The sequence below is a fragment of the Simochromis diagramma genome, unplaced genomic scaffold (assembly GCF_900408965.1).
Source record: "Simochromis diagramma unplaced genomic scaffold, fSimDia1.1 OVJJ01000330.1, whole genome shotgun sequence".
NCBI classification, from domain to species: domain Eukaryota; kingdom Metazoa; phylum Chordata; class Actinopteri; order Cichliformes; family Cichlidae; genus Simochromis; species Simochromis diagramma.
In genome coordinates, this window is record NW_024386930.1 from 70,536 (window position 1) to 90,630 (window position 20,095).

The window sequence follows — 20,095 nt, forward strand, 5'->3', positions numbered from 1 at the left end:
AATTTACGTTGTACATACAAATACTGTATATTCCAAGAATTCATTCAGAGTGCACTAAATTATTTACAGTGTTACAGTTTATTGTGGAGAAACTGTGTTGTGTTGTGTTGTTTTGTTTGGTTAAGGGATCAGCAACAGCATGCATATTGAGTTAAACAAGTTTTTAGGTTTTTATAGCGCAGCAAATCATCAGACATTTGTAACAACAAAAAAAGACAATGTTGAGCGATAACAGTTATGGTAACAAGTTCAGACAGCCTGCACAATAGTGACTTAGCATTCATCACCTATTCATCATATATGATTCATTCCTCAATGGGACAATCTGCAATTTTTCACCTACAACAGCAAACTTTCAGACAAATTAGAGGACTGCTTGGCTCAACTTATAAACTTATCAAATAGACATTTGATGTTTCATCTCCCCATAACAAATAAAACTTGTCGCTTTACAACCAAATACAGAGCATGTTAAGATCAGGACCTCATTTTGTTTGTACGCTTTTAACTGTCCACACTGGGAGATTCAAATTCATTAGTGTAATAGTTAATTGTAAGCTCAACTATTGTGTGTGCATGCTATGGTGTATGCATGCAGTTACTCTTGTGTGTGAGTATGTGCATAGTAATCACTATTAATATGCTTTCACAGCTCGTCGGTCTCTCCATCAAAGGGCACAGCATCCGTCTCCATGTGAATGCTGCTGGGCTCACTGCTGCCCACCCAGCCAATAGGAGTGCGATTGAATGAAGGCCGGCAGCTAATGTCATGATGGTACACCACTGCAGGTTCAGGCTCTTCTTTGGCTGCCTCAGCTTCTGGCAGCTGAAATTTCAGAAACTGATTGGCCTTTTCAAAACCGCCGTAGGGCATGGCACTCCTGTCAAACCAAGGTGAAAGGTTAATTAAAGCTCCTTTTTTTTCACAAATCTTCTACATATCAGACCTCAAGGGAACTACCTGTTGAAACACTTGTACTGGAGTAATTCCTTTTTGGCATTGGGATGTGGCATATTGGTTTTTAGAGTGGCTAACAGACCTTCATCACCCTTCATGGCCTTCTCCCATGGAGACACGTAGGTTTTCACATGAATTTGCTGCTTAGTACCGCCATGTTTTCCACCTCCTGTAAAGAAAGTCATCCACATGTGCTGGTAACTAAAACTTAAAAATAAATGTTGTGGCATGATTGAAATGCCCCTCTTATGCAGGTATTGCTGCTAGAAATTGAAAGATTGTGGCAAAATAAACCAGCACAATTTATCTGCAGACAGACAGCTTTTATTTTAGCTTTTTCTAAATGTAGTTGTGCTGTTGTTTTATGCAACAATGTGAGGGGTAGGAGCAGCTAAAAAGATCTAATTTTTTTCACTCATAAAACTACCAGAACTGGTGGTTCAATAAAGGATATTTATTTGTATTTTGATATCAGAATACTGACTGTTTGCTTCAAAGGTGAATCCATTCGATGAAAAACCATTACTAGCCCAAAAAGACCAGCAGCTGGCCATTCAACTTGTCCAGCATACTTTTTTAACTGGCCCTAGGCTATTGTTGAACTGCAATGTGCCAGAAACTGCGACTTCCTGCAGTGCTTTCTTGATAACCTCATATTGGAACCTGTTTGGGTTTTTGGCACTAAGGCTTGTGTATAGATTAAACGCACAAAGTACCTCATATCAAATAATGAGGTTTAGAGTTGCTCATTATTAGTTTTCTCCAGACTTTAAGCCAAGCTTAGCTAACTAACCAGCTGGTCATGGTGGTTTTAGTACTTTTAGCAAGAAAGCAAATACAAATATTCAACACATTTTTGAATAGTTCAGTGTATAATAGATATATGTAATTTGGTTTAAAAAAAAATAAAACAAATAAAAATAAAACAAATATATATATATATATATATATATATATATATATATATATATATATATATATATATATATATATCATGTACACTGTTATTTTTTATTAATTTATAAAGTTGTCCTTCTAGATGTGTTTCTCAAGATGTAAACACACTTTGTTAATGCATTTTAAATAATTTTTGGAGAAATGGCCCTCTGTACATAAAACAGACTTGCACTACAAATGGCCAAAAGAAAAAGAAATTAGACAAACCTTTTAGTGCAGACCACTCACTACTACCTTCTCCTTTTCCACCTTTCTCGCCCACACCAACTCCTGCACTTCCTGCTCCACTTGCACCTCCCGTTCCTCCTGCTCCTTTGCTTCCAGGCTTTGGGGGAGGCACAGGGGCCCCTCCTCCTGTTTGTAGCCCTACAAAATTCAGACGTCCAGACTCCTTGCTAACAAAATGCCCACCGAGGTTTATTATTTGACCTCCCACTTGACCTCCCAGGGAGGGAACAAACTTTTGCAGGTTGTCCTGAAAGAAAGGGTAAATGGACTGGTTGTTATATAGCACTTTTCTACTGTACCTGAGCACTCAAAGCTGTTTATACAACTTGCCTCATTCACACAACCATTTTTTTCTATGCATAAATGCTATCTATCTAACATTCACACACATTCATGCAGCTTGGGTTTAGTGTTCTGCTCAAGGATATTTGGTATGCAAAGTGGGAGCAGCCAGGGATCAAACCACCAACCTTGCAATTAGCAGATGACCTGCTCTACCTCCAGAGCTTCAGCCATCCCATATAGAGCAAAGTATCACCATTATAATCAATCATACACCATACAATGCTTTGATTTGTATTTACTGAATAATAATGATCAGGACTTGAGCATTATGGTTAGGTTAAAATTATGATTGTGTGGTCTTTATCTGCTTCAAGACCAAAAAACCCTCTTATATCACTGTTAAAATTGATCAGTATGATTATAATTAAAGCCCAGGTGACTTTACATTTAAATAATCACCATCTGCATGCTGGTACTAGGTTTCTTTCAAATATTTATATCAACAAAAGCAAAATTGTAAAGGTAAGGATACAGTTCTTCAGGTGTTACCTTTCTGCATGAGATTCAAAGCTATTTCAAGATTTATTTGCCTCAAATTTGCTTGGATTATCAACCTAGTGTCAATAAATTTGCATTGCAGTGACAAACAAGACTTTATTTTGTTTATGAACTAGGCTCTCACCATGGACTCACTACTGAAGATGTCAGGGTTGTTCTCATAGATGAATTTTTCCACTCTCTGCTGTCTCATCTTGAACATCTTGGATCCTCGGTTCTTCAGCAGGGAAAGCTCCTCCAGCATGATGTCTTTAGGAGTTCTGATCTTTGTTCCCAGGTCAAACTCCGATGCCTCTGGCTCTGACTCATATTCTACGTAAGTGAGAGCCAAACAATGGCCCTAACATTGGTAAATGAGGTTGAAAGTAGTACTAACTCATAAACATTGTTTCATTAAAGAACGGTATCCTTTATTAGTAAAGTAGATTGGCTTAATTGTACTGCAAATAAGCAGCTAGTTCTCTAATATCTGTACCCCTTTTTTGTTTTACCACCGTGTATTTCTGTGTACTGTGTTTATATGAAAGAGCTCTACTGAGCAGTGGTAACTTGGTTTCATAGTCACGTCATTTTATGTAAGCCTTACCATCCTGAGGGATATGTGATAGGTCAGTTATGATCTTGGAGGGCTTTTTCCGCTTGGTTAGGGGAGCAGGTGTACCCAGAGGCATGACTTGAGGGGCCAGGGGAGAACACAGAACATTACCTTTGGTTAGAAAAATGTAGAACAAGTGATGATATTAACCTGAACACATACTTAAGCAATGAAACCCTTATGTTCAAGACTCAAAAGTTAATTAATGTTAAGTAATATCAAACCTTCTCCAGAAAAAAAAAGCTCCTTAAAGGGATTAAGTCTAGATAAATAACATAGAAAACTTTAAGAGGTTTAGTATGAAAAAAACATAAATTAACAAAATAGAAACCAAATAAGAGAAAGTAATTGATACCTTCAGTTGTAGTTTTCTATTTCACACTACACATCCATATTCAAAGGAATTCATAAATCATAAATTGACTGTAAAGCTTTAATTGCACCCAAAGGGGTGTTGTTGCTTCAATGTTACCATTGATTTGCACCATAGTCACAAAATAACTCTCAACCATCAACACTTTACCACCACGCCTGAAAGTGAATCCCCGGGACCTGAATGTATCAGACAGACTGACAGCAAGGGCCCTCCTCATTTTTCAAGTTCAAACAGGATGTCAGTGCCCTCAGATTTCTTACATTCTCTAGTGAAACAGATGTCTGCCTCGAAGGAAACATATAGCTCAATATGTGTTTCAGTTTTGTTTGGAGACACAAGATCTGTACACAGTCTGTGCCAATGTAAACGGAACCATGTTATGGTTGAGACAGAAGCCTCGGGCTTATTAAAAATGATGGAATTATTCATAATATTTTATCACAGTCTCTTGCATGGAAACATAAAGGTGGGAAAACTTCCCTCTATCTCATAGGCCAAGCTATCCATTGTGAAAGACATGCATCTGGTTTACATGTAATTATATGCGTGCGTTACATAGTTTTTTGTCTTTCTGAACAGATATCAACACTTTCAGCTCTCACCAGTTTCTTTAAGGCCCAGTCAAGTGGCAAAACATCACATCACATCTACTGGCTGTAACTCAACCCACTGAAGCTATTTTTAAAAGCCATTTCCAGCCAAGACATTTTAGTGACATGGAATGGCGTCATTCGGCTATCAAATGGGCTCAACATAACCCTTAAGAACACACCTCCACAAAACAATTCGGACTATATATTTGGCCATCTCTCAAAACAGGTGTACAAACTGGTTTAGTTAATGGATGTTAACGAGGAGGATTTTCAACGCTGTCTTTTAATTCCCTTAAATAATTAAAGGCTTAGACAAGTCTGTTCTCAGATTTACCAACCCCTCTCAGGGTTTGGCAGCGCCATATAAAACATATGCAACACCCACCGAGTGAGATGATCAGCACATTTAACCACTCCTTTGATAATTTTAAAAACAGCAAAGGAACTTTTATAGCTATGTTGCATCTGCAATTAATTATTTGTCATAAAATTAAACTGCTAACTGATCATTTTCATTTATTGAATTTTTGAGGTCTTGCATTAGTTTCTCCTTAAGAATAGCTGCAGAAATATGAGTGGGACCACATTGCATGTTAAATCCCTCTCACGGCTTTTGCACTATGCAAAACTGAAATCCTCCCAGTTATCAGCTGTCAGTTGATTGGTAGAACAAATGGACACAGTGATTTGTGGGATGTAGATCCACTCACCGAATTTTTGTTGTTGTCCTGGCAAGAAAGACAGACCTATAAATACCAAACAGTGAAGAGGAGACCGAGGGACCAATGTTGGTGATCTCGATCACAAGTTTACAAATCCCTCAGTGCCTCTGACCCTACGTTCGCCTGGACTCAGGTCCCGGGAAGTGCAAAACCCAACCAACACTCAGATGGCAGCTCTTTCAGGGGGTTGGGGCTGTTGGTGTTCATATCAAGACGGGAGGAGGAGGTTGAGGTTGGGTGTATGAATAGGGATTGAGGAGGGGGCAGGGGGGCATTAAAGTCAGGGGAGAAGTCTCTGTTGGCCAGCTGAAACTGCTGATGGTGATATTAAGGGAACAAAATCATTCTCACAGATGGCTCAGAAGCCTATATTTAGTAGCAAAGAGTGAGGGGGACAGAACCCAACTATAATATAACCTCAGAGGACTCTGGGTGTGTTTAGGGTACACAGAAAGACTTTTCAGTTTCCCTGAACTACTGAATGTGGTGGACATGCAGACAATGAGGTGACAGATATTTAAAACATTTTGTGCAGACCATCTGAATGTGGTGGAGTGCAAACCCCAAAACTACCAAAGATATGTCATTAGTATCCTTACTGGTAACTGTATATCTTCCATTTTAAAGAAAACACAAATTTTTGCTTTCTTGTGTGCAAATACACAACCTGCCTTTGACATCACAACTTTTCCCAGGGCTTAAAAAGTCTTCAGTAAATATATGTACTTACATTGTCATAACAACAGAGTTATCCTTTAGGTGAGGGTCTAACATTATTACATTTTTTCTACATTATTATAGTGATAATAATAGCATGCAATACAGGCATATGATCATGTGAAAAAGGAAGTTTTTACAGGGGCCTATGCAATCCTGTGAAAAACTAAGTACATTCAGTAGCTTGTAGAACCACCTTTAGCACCAATAACTTTAAAGCAATTTTTTTCTATGTAACTTTATTAGTCTCTTACAGTGTTGTGGAAGAATTTTGGTCCACTCTTCTTTACAACACTGCTTCAGTTCATTGAGGTTTGTGGGCATTCATTTATGCACAGCCCTCTCAAGGTCTCACCATAGTATTTCAGTTGGGTTGAGGTTTGGCCTTTGACTGGGTCATTTCAGCACTCTTTTCTTTTATTTTTCAGCTTTTCCATAGTAGATTTGCTGCTGTGCTTATCCTGTTTCATGACATGCTTGACCTGCTAGGCAGATGGCCTCACATCTGACTATAGAATGCTTTTGTAAAAAGAGGTGGTGGACTCTGTAATTGCAAGGTGTCTAGATCTTGTGGCTGCAAAAACAAACCCAAATCCCCGTAATATCTCTGAGCATTGCATGGTTTGACCTTGGAATTAAATTTGCTGGGATATCCACTACTGGGAAGCTTGTGACATTGTGCCAACGCAACTGAATGCTTCAATCCAGCAAACTGTTTTGCTGGATTAAAGCCTAATGAGTGTTATTAGCACCTGGCTGCTACTTACCCCTTAATTCCTTTGCTAGCAGTAAAAGAGTACTTAATTTTTCACAGGACTATACAGTCCTGTGATACCTTTCTTTTTCATATGACTGTATAAACATGTATGTAACTCTATAACTTTCCTTAGTGTGTATTTTATGAATGTGAATGTGTAATTTTTAAATATTACTGTTACAATTCATATACATTTATAAAAACATGATTGCTAGTTGGCAAAATAATCCCGGGGGTCCTGAGTGAATGTCATTTTATGTGCTTAATTCGATCTAGAAAACTTTGACTCTGAAGCACTAACTAAATCTGCAGCAACTTTCTCTGAAAGTCAGTTAACTTTGTATTGTTCTAGTGTTCTTGAACACACAAAGTAGAAAATGCAACTGGTAACTTTGTGGCTCTGTTTGGATGTTTGACTGTATTAAAGTACAATTGATCTGCTATGTGCAACATTGTTCTTAAGTTAAACTTCAATTCCAAGTAAGATGTATCTTATTTTACTTTATATATTCTAAGATATTTTATGATGCACGATTCTGAAATGTAGGAAAGCCATCAGACATTGGGTTTTTGACATCAATACAAATGCCCAATATTGTTAGTTTCCTTTATTTCTTAGGGTTAACGTCCTTAAATATTACCCAGGTCAGCTTTATTTCAAAAAGGTTGTTCAGGCTCTTTTTCACAAAGTCTTGATTTCTCATAAATTTTTGGCTCATCTCTGGCCTCCGAAATCTAAAGAAAGTTATCTATTTTTATCAAAATGATCACTGCAGAGAAGTGCTTGTAACAAGTGACATGTTTTCAGTCTTTCTTCGAACCAACTGAGGTCTTATATTTAAATAACAATGGTGACACTGTTTAAAATTTGTGTTTTATTTTTATACATACCTCTGCATACATTTCATTATTTCATATGAAATGTAGAAATATCCATGTCCCTTTTCTGATCAATTCAAATGACAATTCAACGAAGTATTAAATGGGAAGCACTAAGATATGCTGCAGATGTTTTATTTCTAGTACATCCCATGGAAAACACTCCACGGGATGTTTTCTGCACATCTTGAAATAGAAACTTTCCATAGGCCTCTTTTTTAATGTATCTTTTTTTAAGTAGGTAAATTAAGAAGCAACTCTTAATTACAGTAGGGACCTGGCAACAATTCATTTTCTTTATAAATAAAGAGTATTATGTTTGGATATTAGCAGCTCTATATATAGCCTCCCATGTGAGTGTGGGGCTTGGCCATTTTTAATGCACTGTCAGTGTACACTGATGCCCCACAGCACCACTTAGTGGCAAGTGTTCATGTAGGCAAAAAAAAAGAAAGAAAGAAAAATATACTGACACACAGTACAACCATATAACATTATTACATTACATTATAGTCAAAATTTATACATGAATATACATTTTGAGTTCCAGATATAGAATCACACATTCTGTGTGTTGGGAAATGAATAGATGGCATTAAAAAAAAACAAGTTTTCCACGATAATGCACTTTTTGAGTATTAATTTTTAATCTTACTAACAGAAAAAAAGTAAAAATAGTATTTTTTTTATACACCAAACCACCCCCACCCATTTTATATATGTATAATGTCCAGATTTAGCTCACTCCTAGAGTCTTTACTGAAAAGTAAGAAAGTAAGACAAAGATTAGTCAAAAAGATGACTCTTGGAACTGCAGAAGTAATAAACGCTGAATCTTTACAATTTAGCACTAAGAAATATGTCAAAAAGAAGCTAACTCAATCTCAAACAACTGCTTCAACATTTGTGTTTAAAATGAGAAAAAAAACCATTAGAAAATACAAAAAAGGACATTTTGTATGCTATAAATTGTACTGATCAGGTATCTCTCCAATATGATGATATGATACTTAAAACTTTACCCCATACTGTAGTTTTTGAAGTTTCCTCCTGTGAAATATAGGATGAAACATCCAAGGTTTCAATGGTCATGTCTGTTAGTCTGTCACATTAAATTGATGGAGTTTTGCTACTCTAGGATATATCCCATAATATAGATCCTCAGAGCTGTTTATAGAAAAAAAGAAAGAAATTACATTTTGGCTTTAAATTGTCACATTTGGAGTGGTTGTGCATTTGATCTACCTACAATTTTTTAACAATACTTAAATGTATTTTCCAGCCCTGAAATTTTAATGTGGCTAGCTCCAATGTTAGAATTTTGATCTTTATCTATAAGAACTCACAAAATATTCATTGAAGGTAGAATTTTTCATGGCTTTATTAAATGTGATAAAGTTGTTGTACAAATAAATATGAGCTGATTCTAATCAAGCTAGAAAAACTCACTGATTTTTTCATAGAATGACCCAATAGGTTCCTTATGTGAAAATATAATTCATATTCTATTATATTATCTGAGTTACTATTTTTATTAACGAGCTACAAACCTATGTAATTTATAAAATTAGTCTGAAGTTAAAAAACAAACAAACTCTGCACTGGTAATAATTTTTATCTTTTAATCCTTTTTTAATGTTTAAACTACTATACAGTTACATTTACTTCATTGTTCAGTTACAAGTTGCATTTTTGCATGCTTTTTGTCATACATTAAAAGACTAACCAACAGAGGGCAGTATAAAATCAGACATGTCAGACAGCTGGAGAGCCTTAAAGTCTAATTTTATTCCTCTAAAAATATCTTGTCATCTGTCAGTATAAACTTCTACTCAGCATTAATAACAAACATTTTTCACACTCATTATTTAATCCATGTACTTTCAGAAACTCACACTGTACACCTCAGCATATCTATATCTAAGATCTAGTTTTCTAATGACATAATGAAAACAAGAACAAGCTTGAAGAGAAACTGTATTTTAAAAAGGGTAAAAAATCAAAAAAAAAAAAAAATCTACCAAGAGTACCACAAATATAACACAACAGTCTTTCTGTGTTTCTTACTTGTTCCTTTAACATATTCAGTCTTTGGAAGCACATATTCATCAAACATATTTCTCCTTACTTTTTAACAGCACCCATTGTTATTTAGAACACAACAGCTAAACCTCTGTGCTTCTGTCCAACAAACTTCATGGCTCAAACTTTCCTGGTCATTCTAATTTAATTTCTAGAGGCTGTGAGGTATCAAATCAACAGACAGAAGTCTGACTTTGATTGTGACCACTTCAGTGAAATGGCAACAGCAGAACTGTGACCCCATTACTCCTAAATATGTCCTCGTTCCACAGCCGCTCTCTTTTCATGAACCCTTTCAGAAGGGCCAGTGCTTCTCTGTCTATCTACTTCCCCATGCATTCCCTCTGAATAAATTACAACTTTACAAAACAAAATACACATTTCTTCATCTGTGTTATTTGTTTAATAAAAGTTATGAATTTACATATAGTTGCAAAGTGCAACTATATGACTCTGGTGTGTCTAGGTGGTAAATAGAAGCAGTGATATCCAGTAACAAGTGTTCATTCAGTGACAGCCCAGGCACTTGTTGTTTGTGACCTGGGCTAAAAAGATAGCATTTCTCTCTAGTTATAGTGAGTGGAGGTATCTGACTTGTTGCAAGAGCAAACCTTGCCTTCACTTATAGACCCTAGCGAGCTGAGATGTTTAAAAAACAGCATCATTTAAACACCCATGAGTGTACATGACTGAATAGGCCGAGTACTGTGAATTACATGTTATAAGATCCACCTACTCCAGTCTACATCACACAACATATATTTTAGTGGTTTGAGCTTTGCTCATAATGGCATTCGTTCATTCATTGTTCACTTTTCAGACATTTCAAGTTTCAAAGAATAATTCAGTACAGGCTCTGTTTAGATGGGTTTTCCGCTAAATTAGTAGAAGAGATCTCCAGAAGCCTTACACAAACCTCCCCCAGGACAGGCATATGGTGGGCTATACAGTGTATGGCAATATAGTTTAAAACTAGTGTGACTCATTTAATCTGTTTGCAGCAAAATAAATGTGATAAGCAGCATTTTGAGCAAAAAAAAAATAAAAATCTTTTGTTCTCATTTAACTTAACTCACCTGTTTTTTATATTTCAATTTCATACTCAATTGCCATTTTATGTTACTTCATCAGCTAATTTTTGCAGATGAGTCCTGATCTTTGCCCATCAGTTTCCCAAAGCATAAAACATCTTTAACTCCATGTTTTTTCTATCAACCAATTAACAAAATTGTCAGATATATTTCTGTCCATGATTAATTAGCCTTTTCATGAATATGAAGATGTCCAAGCATGGTACTGACTGCTTCATTGCCCTCAGATTGCCCCTGGCCTCCAGACACGGGGCTGAACACCTCCCTTGGTGGCCACAAATCGTGGTTTAGGTGCCTGTACTGGGTTGGACTTGAGTGGAGGCAGAGAGGCAAGGATGCTGAGCTCAGGAGCACTCTGAAACTGTTTGGCTGACTGGAGCCCAGTGGTATATGACACTGGAGCATAAGGTGTTGGAACTGCAGGGGGCACTGGGTTTGGAATGGGAGTGGCAGAAAATTTTGGAAGGTTGGGTGGTCCAGTTGGTTGGGACAGAGGTGCAGCTGGGGTTGGTATACTGTCTGGTGCTGTTGTCAAGGCAGAGACTGGAGTTGGAGTGAAGGTTTCAGGAGGTGGGGAGGTCATGCCAGAGTAAGTCAAACGTTCTCCAAGGCAAGTAGCTGAGCGTGGTGCGAGGACTTTAGGAGCGAGAGATGGACCGGACATAGGTGTAGGTGTGGAGAATCGCTTGACCTCATAGACACGGGCTGTTTTGACGGGGATCTGCCTTGGTGAGGTCAAGGAACTTCCCACCATTGGTGGTATGTAGTCACGCTGCTGGGCTTGGTAAGAAGGCATAGCTGCTAGATTAGCAGCGCTGCCCCCATAGTTAAACATGGCAGAATTGAGCTGATAGGGTTGCCTTCTCATGAAATCCAGTGCTTTGATGCCCTCTCTTGGAGAGCTTCCTCTACCCCTGTTGTCTGGCTTGTTTGTTTCTCTCTGAGGCCCAGTAGGGATAGATGGGGCCAAAAGTGGGTTGTACCCAATTGGGGGCGGTGCACGGACATTTGGGGAGTATTTCCATTGAGAAGGAAGTGAAGGATTGAGGGAGGAACCAAGGGGTTGTGCTGCACTGTGCATTGTCCCTTCCTTCTGGTAAGTAGTCTCGGGTGGAGTGTCCACTACATACATACCCATACGGCTCTGCCTTTTGGCAAACAGTTGGGCCCCCTTACCTCCTGCTTGGAGAATCTGTGGAGCTTCGTGAACAACTCGTGGCTTGGGTGCCACTGGAGGAGGCACCTTTCCTATGCCAGCCTCATCACTTCTAATTTCCTCAGAATCATCATAGATATTCTCGTCGGGTGGTTGGCCATAGTTGTGTCGGCTGGATCTGTCATCCAGATTCTGCACCATAGACAACAGTTCAGGATTGGGGGATTTCTTTTTAACATCTGGCACATTGAACATTGGTTTGGGTTTCCCACTACGCCTTCGAGCCTCAAGCAAGATTCCTGTGCGACCTGTTGGACCAGGAACTGGGGTTGGTGCTACAGTTTCAGACTGGGAGACCACTGACACTTGAGACAAAGGTGCAATTGAAGATTGCAGTGGTAGCTGAGCAACTGGTGTTTGAAGTGGAGACACTGGGATAACTTGGTCAGCTGACACAGGAATTTGGGATGTAGGTGGACCAGGGACTAGAATCACTGGTACATGTGGTGCTGGTGGTACTGATGGAATAGAGGCTGGAGTCACAATTGGAAATGGAGCCTGCTGAACAGTAGTAATTGGTGGTGTTGACTGCACACAAGTAGAAAGGGATGGAGGGTGGTAGGTAACAGGAGCTTCTGGCTTTGAGACCAAGGAACTTTGAAGTATGGAAGTTTGTGGCGAGATCACTGATGAAGTACCAGGGGATAGCTGTGAAGTTCCTGCTGTATTGTTAATGTCTAGTTCATATGTAGTGGAAAATGGTGGCGGCACAACAGCTGTTGAGGCAGGACGCTGGGTTGTCTTTGTGACAGGTGGCCGGAACGTCACAGGGGCAGTTGCAGCCCGAATGCTGATAAAGCCAGGGGTAAAAGGACGTGCTGTCCTGTTGAGAACATTACTCACAGGTAGTTCTGGCAATGGTGTTTCGGCTGGTTGACCAGGACTGGTCAGAATGGTAACTGAGGCAGTAGCTGGTTTGGGTGCCACTGGTGGAGATGACTCCTCCATGCTAGCTGTGCTGACTGCAGAGTAGGATAGGTCTCCATTAGTCATTCCACGGGATGCAACAGGAACTGGACCTGGGGCTTGTGATAGGATTGGTTGTGTGGATATAGTTCCAGGTAGTGTTATGTGCTGAGGTTGTAAGTTTGTTTCTACTTGTGGCTCTACTTCTTGTTGTGACTGAAACATCTGGAGTATCTGAGGTTCCTCATGGACTTGGGATTGTGGAGGTACTTGAGGTTTTGCTGCTTCTGTCTTCTTGGCATGCTCAGCAACCCTTTTTCTCTGTTGCTCAAATAACTGGGCACCCTTGCCCACAGTGTCACTCAAACCTGGACTCGGAGCATCCTCTGCTCCATCCCCACGACCTTCGGTACCTGCTGTTGCCCTCTTTTCCAGCATATCCAGATAGTCACTGTCCCAAGTCGGGTCCGGAACTGATGAAAAACCTTCCTCATCAAACTCAGATTCACTGCCAGGAAGTACCCCATCCTCCTCTTGTGAGTCCTGACACCTGTCCTCATCAACACTACCAAAGCTAGTGAGTGTGTACTTCTTGGAGCGCTGCCTTCTCTTCTTGAACATTAGCACACCTTTTGAGTGAGGATTAGGAGCATCTGTCAGAAGAGAGGCGATTGTTCTACACTTGCTTTTGGCTTCCTTTACTTGTTTGTCTTGCTGTGTATCCCCTCGGTTCAGTTCTGCAGGATATGAAAGTCAAAACTATTAGAAGTTGTTATGCAGTGGCATAATGTAAAGTAAATCTTAGGGTCAGAATTTCAAAAGGAAAAGATTTAGCCTTTGAAAGAATGAACTCTGACATAAGCTTCTAAACCTGTCCTGTCTGCCTGTCCAACAGGCATCCATCTCTTAACTTGCCACAGTAGCACTTCCAGGAAAATTCCACAGAAGCTTTGAGCTTATCACATTAGCTAAGGTGAAGGATAAATTTGCACATTGTTAGGGTCATGTACTCTGACATCTAACTTTAATGAAAGTATTTGCATTCTAATGGAAACTTTGATGTCATAGGTGACTGGAAGGAGAACTTCAAAAGGCATACATAACATATCCTTTAACTTATTATGGTATTAAACAGATTATCATAGGCAATCTAATTCTATTACCCTGGTATAAATGCCACATGAAGCGGAATTTTCATTTGTTTAGGACATGGTTCTTAAGTAGGACATTAGAATGTCAGTGATGGCAAGGAGGAATTCCAAGAATCAATTAAGGATGATAGACAGAATGACAAATTTTAGGAAAGAATGCTTAGTCATTTTCTGTGCTTTCATCACTATCACATTTTTTTAACCTCTCTTCAAAGATTGTGAAACTATTAAGTCAAGGTTAATGTAAGCACATCATTTTAATTGATGCATTTTGAAAAGCATAAAAATGCATTTGCAATTTTAATAAGAACCAAAGTACATCATATTGAGTATTACAGAACAAATCACATATTATTGTTCTTTCAATATACAGTAAGAAAAAAAAGTAAGAAAAGAGTAAAGGGGATGAGAGCAGCAAGAGATATTATCCTCGGTTTGCCACCTGATATCAAAAAGCAGTTGGTTTTCTGGGCTCCTAGGTTGATTGCTGGGGTTTTTACATAACTGGAGGAAAATGCGATAAACTATATGACTATGCCCTGTTATCAGATTTGACACCCATCCACTTTGAGCTTCAAACCTCAAAAAACATTTATGTGTGGCTAGTTTTGCTAATTGTCATATTAAACAAATCACACTGGACACGTTAGTCTTTTTGATTAAGCTTGATTAAGCTTCATATCACACTATTCCGACAGTATTGGTACAATTAATTTGGTATCAGTGATGTTTCCAGAGTATCAATGGATAAAAATAGCTAATGACCAGCTTTAAAACTCGGCTGGTGACTCTAGGATAATTATAAACAGGTACCATATATAGATAAATACTGTAGTTCCAAAACTGATCTGTTTTAGCTCCCTAAAGCGCTGTTTTAAATCAATAACTGACCTCTCTTGACGCACTGTTTAGAAAAAGGTAAGGCGTATTTGTTTGATTTTTAATTTTTGGATCATTTGTATCATAATCATAAACTCCCACCAAATCATAATAGGATATTTATTTAACTTTTACATGTGAGGCACAAGTTGATCCCAGTGGCCTTCTCCAGGTGTACTTACTGGCTTGCTTGGCCTTTTCCATGTATGTTGTTGTAAGCTCATCATCGATGGGTTTATTCACAGGACCCACCATGGGCACGAGCTGGTTACGGGAGCCAAGCATCAGAGCCTCCTTTGCCCTCTCAGGGGATACCAGTGGCACATTGGCAGGCTCTAAAAAGCCACTATCCTCCTCTTGCCCTGCATCCCGTGGCCCTTGGTCATCTGCTGAGGATATGATAGAGGAAGTCTCTGTCGATGTCTGGGAAGACCACATTCCGGGACCAGGAGGTTGGTAAATCACTTCCCTTCTAGCCACCCCTGGCAGACCTCCTCCTCCATTTCCCTCTCCACCATCCAATAAACGGGGGTAAACATGTGCATCTGGAGCGCTGTCATAGCCACTCATTTCCGATGTCTCCCCACCCTCAGGAGAGGTTCGTCCTGTGGGTTTCCCAGGGTTGGAGTTGCTGGGGCTTCGGCGTTTCTGCCTGCGTTGTCTCTCGTAGCCTGCCACATCTGCATCACTATCAGTCTCGCCATAGTAAGCCTCGCTCCCAGGTGGCGATGTCAAGCCGCTGGTTAGGGTGGAGCGGCTACGATGGACTTCACGGACAGGTGCATGGTGAGGGTGATTTGGTGACATAGCTCGCAGAGCAGCACGGTACTCTTTGTCTATTCGGGGAGATGGGGCTCGGGTCACAAGCACCACAGACTGAAAACCAGCAGGTGCCCTGAAAACAAGTGCAAAGGTTAAAATAGTATTAATGTCAATGAGTACCTTTGAATGTGATATCATAACTTTTTTTATTTTTAGTATACGCTGTCTTCTTGTTTTTTAATTCATTTTAAATGCAGGGCAGCAAGTATCAAGTCAGTGCATTTTACACTTTTCTTTATCCATTACAATGAGCTGCTGATGCTTTAAGATTGAGAAGAGTTTACTTTCTCTTGTTCTTCTGACCTTTTGACCCGGATGTGTAATATCCCAGGGGAACTGTCGATGAGGTTCATGGCCTGGGCATGGGAGAGCATTGCACATGGCTGCTCATTGATGGAGACCAGCTCATCAGCCTCCCGCAACCCAGCCCTGCATGCCTTGCTGCGTTTGCGCACCTGCATATAGGCAAAACAAGTTAAAAGCTGAAATACTAAAAATAACTGAAAATCTAAATTTTTTGACTCGTTGTATGAAGAAATATTGTTTCAGTCATTTGGTACAAGTCCCTGATAACCTACAAGAAGAGACATCCAGGACTATTTAGAATAGAATAAAATAGAATAGAATAGAATAGAATAGAATAGCCCTTTATTGTCCTTGTACATGTACAATAACATTTTATGTCTTAAATCAGGTATAAAGGCCTTGCAAGCAGAAGTTTTTAATAATAAAAGAATGAGAATAGACTTCCTCAGTAAACCTTCCTTAGTAAAAGGAAGTAAACTTCCTTTCTCTGTTTTAAATTAATAGTGATTACATGCTACCAAAACAAAATACCTTTACTGTGAAATAGCTTTTAAATATTTAGAGTGTGCAACTGTTCATATCTTGCTGAATGATGTCATATTTACTTTTTATTGTTCCAGGATTTTATGAAACTAAACATAACTTGAGGCCAAGTCTCAGCCCTGCCACCTTACTTTGAAGGGCTGTACAAGTTGTATAGTACAGAGTTGTGATAATTTTTTCCCAGAGAATGATCAGGGAAAGACCAGCTTTTGTAACGCTTTTGATTAGAAAATTAAAAAAACAACAGAGCTATGCTGCTGTCTTGGATTGGTTTGTGATAATGACTGACAAAGACAGAGACCAGATTCTGCACTGACAGCTCGATCTTGCTGCAGACATATGCCACATATTACAGCTCGAGTGGAGCTCTCATACACACTTTAACAAGGAAATGCCAGCCAGAAGCCATCTTCATTTGGTGCTTTGCTATTTGTGCCCAAGGTCTGTCAGGACCGTGGCGTTTTGCCCACTCTAAACTGCCTCAGGTCTGTGCAAGCTATGTCGACATGTCACATAGTAAATCTAAAACAGAGGCCTGAAGATGTTCCTATTTTTTAAGCTAACAGTGCAGTTTTGATTACGCTCTACGAAGGCATATATGAAAGAAATTTTTAATATTAGAATTAGTAGATGGAGAAGCATTGCTTTGGTTACCTTAACTAGTTTTCTTTCCAGCTATTCTAGTTTGTCTGTAATTAAATCCCATGTCCCCATTTAGCTAAGCCTTTTAAAATGGTCCGTGCTTACTTGTGGCAGAGGATGTCTGTTATTCATTCAGGCAGTCACTTTGTGGCCACAAATCATAACAGTTATAATAGCCTTACATGCGTGCACACTTTCACCACATGGGGAAGTACAAAAATACACTTAAAGTCATATAAATAAACATAGAAGCATGCACATGCTGTCTCAACGGCACAGACCCAGGACTGACACACCAGCTCTTTTCAGTGCAGCCACACACTGCTCCACCTGTTTGGGATGATATAGTGTGAGACCTGACAAGATTACAGCTTCCTCCTCTCAGGGGTGAAGGAGCACATTGTTTTAGATGATCAGACAGAACCAGCTGTCCACCTTCGTAAAGGTGACTTGGTGTCCCGAGGCCAGCTTGTCTACATGTCACTCTTCATAACTCAACAACGTAGAATCACTCATGAAAACATATTAAAAGTTTACTTAGACAATCTAAGCCAGTAACATTTTCCAAAGGATAATTATTTTGCCAGTGCAAATATTATATATGAACTCAACTGTGGAAGACAATGAGTTACAGTACAGGTATATATCAGTGCATTATACAAATAAGGATGCAAGATTCATTGCACAGAAGAACTGGCTATACTAACATTTGAAATTGAAAAAACAGGATAATTTGAAAATTATCCTGTATCCTGTGAAAAAACAGGATATAATACAATTTCCCTGACCTACTGTGCCAAGTAGATAGATTCCTGTATTTTGTAATATGGAGATCATTTTTAAAGGGGGGGCTTCATTTGAATTAACACCACGCCATATGTGATGTCAGAACAGCAACAATCCGGAGTAAAAGATGTCAAACGATTAGTAATTCTTTTTGATGTGAACCTACAAGGAAGTGACGATTAGCATCAAGACGATTAGTGCATGTTCAGAAATAGTGTATGAGGCTAATTTTTAAATACTGAGCTGAAACATACACCTTGGCTGACCTAGAGACCTGATGCTTCTCAGCTATAAATAGCCACCTTCAAAAGTACTTCTGCTCAGTCAACAATTATGGAAAGTATGTGTGGATGAATCTATTTTTCATATTATGCTAATATACATTCATAAAGTGCGTGCAATATAATGTGTTCAATACAAGCAAATGTACATATTAAGTCAGAAAATAAAAAGAGAAGCTTATATCAGAGGTGCTATTTTTTATATACTTGGGTGCCAAATTAATCCTTTTATCCAGTATATGTTCCCCATCTCATATCATGCCACATTCTGAAATCCTAAATGGAGATCAAGACTGAAATTTGGACTGCTTCATTTCTGCCAAGTGTTGGTACCAAATTATTGCCCATGAAGAATTTGCTTTTGGAGAGTAAAATGAGCTGAGTGACTCCATGTGAGAATTCGAAGGTTAAATATTTCCTTTACCTTCAGTGGACTCAAGGAAATGTGAATATTTAACTAGTCTGCAATTCTCAAAAATGTAATAAAGATTTTTTTAACATTATAAATATCATTGTGGCTTTAATATGGCCTACACCACACTGATTTCAAGAAATAACCTGAGGTCACTACATTTTGCTTACTTGTATGTTTTTCACTCTTGTAATTTTACTTTACAATAAAAAAACCAACTGAATGTATCCTTCAAGATTATCGGGTGTGGCCAGGTTAATTGAAGCGTTTCTTGAATGAAATTATGATGTTGTTCAGAGGTGTAGGGCGCACTGTGGCCAGCAACAGAAAAAAATATTTTCTGCAAATGTTACTTGATTTCTGGGTTACTATCATTTGCTTTAATGCTGAGCTTAACAGGCAAAGCAGTCAGAGGAAGATATGCAACAGGGTGGCCTAGCATTCCCACCTATCTGTACTTGAAGTTTAAAGTTCACCCAATCAATCATCAGTACAACTCTACATAAAAAAAGTTTTCAAACAAGATGATGACTCATATTCAGGCCCCAAACCAACATTGAACACTGCCAATGTTCCTTTAGCTCTACACAATACAACTCTGTTGCTGTTTCCCTTCTGCTTGGTGACGCTATTGACTTTAACACTGTTTTGTTCTTTTCACTGTTGTCTTAGCAAACTGTGAAATACTGGCTTCTGTCCAACATACTGAGTGACTCGCCTTACCTTCGCTACCTGGAGTGGTTTCTGGTGTTCCACGCCTCCCTGGAGACGAAACCCCCATGGCGCTCCACCAGACAATGTAATTATCACTTCCTCTACAACCATTGTTCTTCTCTCTGGATCTTCTTTTTTATCTTTTCTTCTTTTTTGTAGTTATTTTCTTTTCTTCTAAGGTTTTTAATCATTCATCTGAGGACCCCCCTCAGTGCTTTGGCCCTAGTCAGGGCCCCATCGGAGAGCTCTGGCCTGCTCTCGCCTAGCACACTGTCCGGGTGCTGACTTCCCTCTGAGCTCGCACTCACACCTGAACACACAAACATGCAAGCACACACACGCACACACACACTTCTGTGTGCCCACCCATACTCCGTGTGAGCCAACTACCATCGCCAAAGGAAAAAGAGAGGGAGAAGGAGAGAGAAATATGATGGGAGGGGGTCTGTGTCTGCTTACACAGAGGAATGCCTGCCCCAAATGAGGGAGGGGAGGGTCCAGCTCAACACTTGTCCTGTCACTCAGACCTGTGCCACTGGGTGCTGTCCTATTTTTGAAATTGGAAGGCACCGCCACCTTCAATGTCTTGCCTGCTCCTCTTCAGATCAATGCAAAGTTACCATTCAGAACATCCAAATG

The 20,095-nt window shown here is 39.2% G+C and overlaps 2 protein-coding genes across 3 annotated transcripts; both read right to left on the minus strand.

Moving 5' to 3' along the window:
- Nucleotides 1–59: 59 nt before the first annotated feature.
- Nucleotides 60–5,498, minus strand: myoz1a (myozenin 1a). Of its 2 annotated transcripts, none has more exons than XM_040037078.1 (6): nt 5,261–5,498; nt 3,573–3,692; nt 3,111–3,298; nt 2,123–2,390; nt 962–1,127; nt 60–881 (listed from the first exon to the last, which is right to left on the minus strand). In XM_040037078.1, exons 2-6 carry the CDS (start codon nt 3,655–3,657, stop codon nt 647–649), a joined length of 942 nt encoding a protein of 313 aa, XP_039893012.1. In that variant the 5' UTR covers nt 3,658–3,692; nt 5,261–5,498; the 3' UTR covers nt 60–646. The 2 variants fall into 2 exon arrangements, with proteins under 2 accessions (XP_039893012.1, XP_039893011.1); XM_040037077.1 differs by having other exon boundaries at nt 3,573–3,659; nt 5,261–5,497.
- Nucleotides 5,499–9,232: 3,734 nt separating this feature from the next.
- synpo2la (synaptopodin 2-like a) lies at nt 9,233–19,870 on the minus strand. The gene is made up of 4 exons (XM_040037121.1): nt 19,466–19,870; nt 16,076–16,227; nt 15,133–15,845; nt 9,233–13,657 (listed from the first exon to the last, which is right to left on the minus strand). The coding sequence occupies exons 1-4, from the start codon at nt 19,565–19,567 to the stop codon at nt 11,022–11,024; spliced, it is 3,603 nt and encodes a 1,200-aa protein (XP_039893055.1). The 5' UTR covers nt 19,568–19,870; the 3' UTR covers nt 9,233–11,021.
- Nucleotides 19,871–20,095: the final 225 nt, after the last annotated feature.